The following is a 4,941-nucleotide window of genomic DNA, read 5'->3' on the forward strand; positions in this document are numbered from 1 at the left end:
GGGGGGGGGGAGAGGGTTGGTGAGGATGTTTTTACAGCGCCGGGAGCTCTCCCTCATCCCCTTCCCTGCCCAACCTCGGGATAGAACAGCCACCCCCGGTCTCAACCCCAGCCGCGCCGCTGCCTTGACATTTAAAAGGCAGGTTAAGACGCAGATAGCGCTACTTTACAAAAGTAATAATGACGCAGGGGAAAAACACTTGCTTTTGCGTCCTGGTGAGAACGTGTGGGCCGAGCTCCATCCCTCGCCAGCGAAAATGTGCCCTTTTAATAGCACCACCAGCCAGCGGGTAACTATGGCAACCCCGTTGGGGTACGGCCGTAATTATTTGGTGTCTTTTGCTTAAACGGCTTCCTCCCCCTCTCGTTCTCCCCCACCGCCCGGCTCCCATTATCACTCCCGTGCTGTGACACGTGTGCGGTACCGTGCACCTGCCGGGGGGGCTCCTCTCAGGATTAGAACCCCCCCTGCTATAATGAGCTGGAAAAAGCGGACGGGAAATTGGCCGGCAGTGAAGGGTGATGCGTGCAGGGCTCAAGATTGAAACAGCGGGCTGCATCTGGCCACGTTACGGGCCAAGGGCTGGGCGGCTGGACTCGGTATGTACCAGCAGGCACGGCGTTTGGTACACGTGGTGCTTTTTGTTGCACGCCCACTGAACACGCACGCACATCGGTGAACGGCAGCCAGTTCTGTTGGTACACCCACAGATTCACTGCTGGTGCGGCGCAGCGTCGGAAATATCTGCTGTTTAAGTCCACTGGCATACCTACTCCCCCCCCCATGCATATGGTGGGCCATGGGCCCATGTGAAATGTGCCCCTTTCCTCTCCACCCGCTCCCCCAAAGATCCTACCTGGTCTAAGTCATAGGAGCAAGAATCGACTCGTTGCCTCAAGACGTTCCACTTCTTCCCGCGGAACAAGCGCCACAGTGAAGACAAGCCATAGATCTTCATGCAGTAGAGCCTGTGGCCCCGAGGGAGAAAAAGCACAGAGTCAGTTAGAATCATAGAATCAGAGAGTCTGAAGGGACCCTCCAGGGTCATCTAGTCCAACCCCCTGCACAAAGCAGGAAATTCACAAATGCCTCCCCTCACACCCCGTGACCCCTGCTCCATGCCCAGAAGATGGCACCCCCCCCCCAAAAAAAACCTCCAGGATCTCCAGCCAAACAGGCCTGGAGAAAAATTGTTTCCTGACCTCAAAGTGGTGATCAGCATTTCCCTGGGCGTGTAAGAAAGGGCCACAAGAACTAAGCCCTGAGGCAACCCTTCCTGCCCTCCCTCTCACGATCTTCCTAAGTTCACAGAATCAGCCCTGCTGTCAGATGGCCATCCAGCCTGTGCTTAAAAACCTCCAAAGGAGGAGAGCCCACCACCTCCTCCCAAGGAAGCCTGTTCCGCTGAAGAACTGCTCTAACTGTCAGGAAGTTCTTCCTAATGCTTAGCCGAAAACTCTTCTGATTCAATTTCCACCCGTTGCTTCTGGTCCGACCTCCTGGGGCAACGGAAGACAACTCCACACCATCCTCTACACGACAGCCCTTCGAGGATTAGATACTAAGACAGGATCTTCGGGAGATCCTTGGAACCTCCAAGCTTTGGGTCTCTTGAATGCATCGCAGGCGCCCTTCCCCTGAGCTGAGCGGCGGCCGGGTAACCGGCACCCACCTGGCTCCGTAGACGTAGAAGCAGTAGATGTGGAAGGTCAAGAGGGCGATGATGTCGGAGAGGATGGACAGGGCCACGGTCAGGCCGAGGCAGGCCGACAGGCCGACGTACCACAGGATCATCTCGATGAATGGAGACATCAGTTGGATGTAGCCTGGGAGGGAAAGGCAGGCAGTGCTGGAAAGCGTGTCTCCTCCCCTGTTCACCGGGGGGGGGGGGAGGATTCCTGGAACACGTGTGGAAGCCCCCCCCTTCAGGCAGCCCCGACCCCCCCCCCGATCTCCATCACCCGCAAAGAGTGAGCGCAAAACCCACCCATTCATTTCACACATTTATTAGCCAACTCAATGTAAATCAAGCAACAGCATGTGGAGGAGTGGGGAATCAAGAGCAGCGCAGGGAGAGAAGGCCCCCCCCCGTCTGGGTCTCCCGCCAGTAGCCGCTCCCGATGGCTCCCCAGCACGGCCAGCTCCCCCAAACGCAAACGCTAACGCGATGCCAGCCCCAGTAACAAGGAAGAGTCAGCATCCATCTCAGAGCCTGCGAAAGGGGACCAAGGCCCAGCGGGCCCGCCCTGGACTAGAGGAAAGTGCTCGAGCGGGGATGGATCCAGCCCAACAGGGCTACCGACTGGCCCGCCGTGGTTCAAACGCCCCCGCAACGCCGGTACTCCCGTTCTCGCCCAACGCATGTCGGCTCACCGTACTTGGAAAATATGAAACGCTAATAGCTGACTGACGCGCCACAGGATGGAGCTGGGAGGATTTTGGCCGCAGAACACGTTCTCTTGTGGTTCCCCCCCTCCCTTCGCTTTACTTTGTCAGGACCCACAGCCAATCACTTCAGCAGCAAAATTTCCTCTAAGTTGAGTTAGCGGTGAGCCAGCTCACAGTTTCTTAGCCTCCGGCTCACACATTTTTGTCTCAGCTCAGGAAGGAGGGCTCCGGAGCAAACTAACTGATGCAGCAGCCAAATGGCTCGCTCACAACTTTAAGGTCAGTCGCTCACCGAGTAGAATTTTTGCTCACAGGACTCCACAGCTTAGACGGAGCCTTGGAGGGGGGTGACCAGGACACCAAAGGGCTCTTGCAACAGTATGAAATAATATGAAAAACACAACGGCAGCTCTCATACATTCTTTGAGCTGTCAACATGAGACACCTGAGGTAGAGTTAAGCAGATAAGATTCAGGTGGGGTAGCCGTGTTGCTCTGAAGCCACAGAGCAAAATTTGAGTCCGGCAGCACCTTTAAGACCAGCAAAGTTTCATTCTGGGTATAAGCTTATGTGGGCATGCCCACTTCTTCAGGTACAGTGAAACCAACTTCCTCGAGCCTTACACATAGGTAGAGAGGTTCAGGTGGGTAGCCATATTGGTCTGAAGCCACAGAACAAATCAGTTGCTGTAGACCATGGCCACACCACCCGGGGAATCTACAGCAACGAATGAACTCCGGCCGTGAAAGCCAACATATACAACAGAACAAAGTCTGACTCCAGCGGCACCTTTAAGGCCAACAAAGTTTAATTCTGGGAATAAACGTCCGTGAGTGTGCACACGCGCAGGAAACCCAGGATTAAACTTGGTTGGCCTTAAAGGTGCCGCTGGACTCCAACGTTGCCGCAAGGCAGACTCGCAATGCTTGCACTGCTCCGTGAAACTCACTGGGCCAGCGCCTGGAATCCAGACACCGAGTGTGCATGTGGTCCTCCCCCTCCCCCCCGGATCAGTTGTTGGAGTAGCAAGTGCTGCTTCGATGGCCAGCCACAGTCAACGGGGCATGCCCAGCCCAAAGGCCTGACACTGACCCCTGACCACATGACACGGGTGTGGGCGGAAGCCCCAGGCTCAGGGGTCGTTTCCTGCAGGAGCGCACAGGAGCGGAGCTCCGGCAGTAAACAGGCCAGGGGGCGGGCACATGCAACAAGCCCCGCCCCCTGCTCCCAGCAGGGCTCACCATACCGTGGAAGGACCATCCCACCTAGAAAGGTTATGTGCATGCCCATTAAGGGAGGTCAATTCCCTTGAGTATATGTTCCTTGGTTGTCCATATTATAAGGAGGCTCGTTCCTGACTCCGTTGCTGGGTAAGATTCCTGGTTGCACATGCAAAGCCAGGCTTGACTGCCTTTTATCTGATAAGAACTCTAAGATCACTTATCAAGTAGCTAGGTTTTGTGCGCTGATACTGAGGCTACGGAAACTGTATTTCAGTTAGGTTTTACACTCTGATCTTTTGTTTTTGTGTATTTTGCATTCTGTTAACGTTCGTAAAAACTTTTATTGTAACTATATGTATATGGCTGGTCTAGCGACCATCATAGATCCTGAAAGAAAAGAAAGAGTGACTGTAACAATTTCATGTTTAACTCTGTGTGTGTGTCTTTAAAAGTTTGGATGCATGGCTGTATGATAGTCTAGAGTAGTAGAAACAAGCAAGTGGTGTGATTGGTGAGTGACAGAGAGGGGGAGGGGTTTTGGAAATAGAAAAAGCCCAGCAGGAACTCACTAGCATAATAGGCCACACCTAACAGCAGAAACTCATTAGCATATTAGGCCACACCCCTGACAGCACAGCTCATTGACATATTAGGCCATTCCCCATGTTACCAGAAGTGTGCTCATCCAGCCACACCCACCTTTTACTTCTTATTCTGTTTACCCTGTTTGTTTTCAAAACCCAGGGCTTTTTTGTAGCAGGAACTCCTTTGCATGTTAGGCCACACACCCCTAATGAAGCCAATCCTAATGAGTTTCTGATGTTGGGTGTGGCCTGTTATGCTAACGAGTTCCTGCTGGGCGTGGCCAACTTGGGAGCCAGCCAGAAGTCCGTTCCTGTGCGTTCCTGCCCCAAAATAGCCCTGGTTCTTATCCATCCCACCCCCACCCCCCATGCGCGACACACAGTGCCCAGGGCAGGGAAGTTCCCTCCCTGTGAAGGGGGAATGTGCTTTCTGAACATCCTCAGTTATGGGGATGCAACCTACACATGTATCCGTTCATTTGGAATGCTTAAAGGTTGTAAACACATAAGGATTACTAGCTGAACCTCAGGACACACAGTGGAGGAGTTGAGGCAGGATTCACTGCTCAAATGACTGCTGCAAATTGGCCCAGAGAAGTGTTTTGCGGCTGTTCAGGAAGGCGAGGAGGATTCATTTTTAGTAAGAAAAAGACCCTGTTTTCAGGAAACGTCCCGACTTCTCTGATCTACCACACATAAGTCGTGTTTTTTTTTTTTTTAATTGAGGGGTTTGGGGTAAAGAAAAA

General features: G+C 53.3%; 1 protein-coding gene across 1 annotated transcript in view; it reads right to left on the bottom strand.

Moving 5' to 3' along the window:
* Positions 1 to 4,941, bottom strand: part of PIGQ (phosphatidylinositol glycan anchor biosynthesis class Q) — a gene marked incomplete at its 3' end in the record, with an annotated part of 53,289 nt that overhangs the window by 4,795 nt on the left and 43,553 nt on the right. Inside the window, exons 7-8 of the mRNA XM_015416569.1 lie at positions 1,673 to 1,826; positions 857 to 968 (exon numbers count right to left, since the gene is read on the bottom strand). Coding sequence (XP_015272055.1) covers positions 857 to 968; positions 1,673 to 1,826 — 266 coding nt within the window. The remainder of the gene's footprint in view (positions 1 to 856; positions 969 to 1,672; positions 1,827 to 4,941) is intronic.

The sequence above is a fragment of the Gekko japonicus genome, unplaced genomic scaffold (genome assembly GCF_001447785.1).
Source record: "Gekko japonicus isolate JY-2015 unplaced genomic scaffold, Gekko_japonicus_V1.1 scaffold3537, whole genome shotgun sequence".
Classification (NCBI taxonomy): domain Eukaryota; kingdom Metazoa; phylum Chordata; class Lepidosauria; order Squamata; family Gekkonidae; genus Gekko; species Gekko japonicus.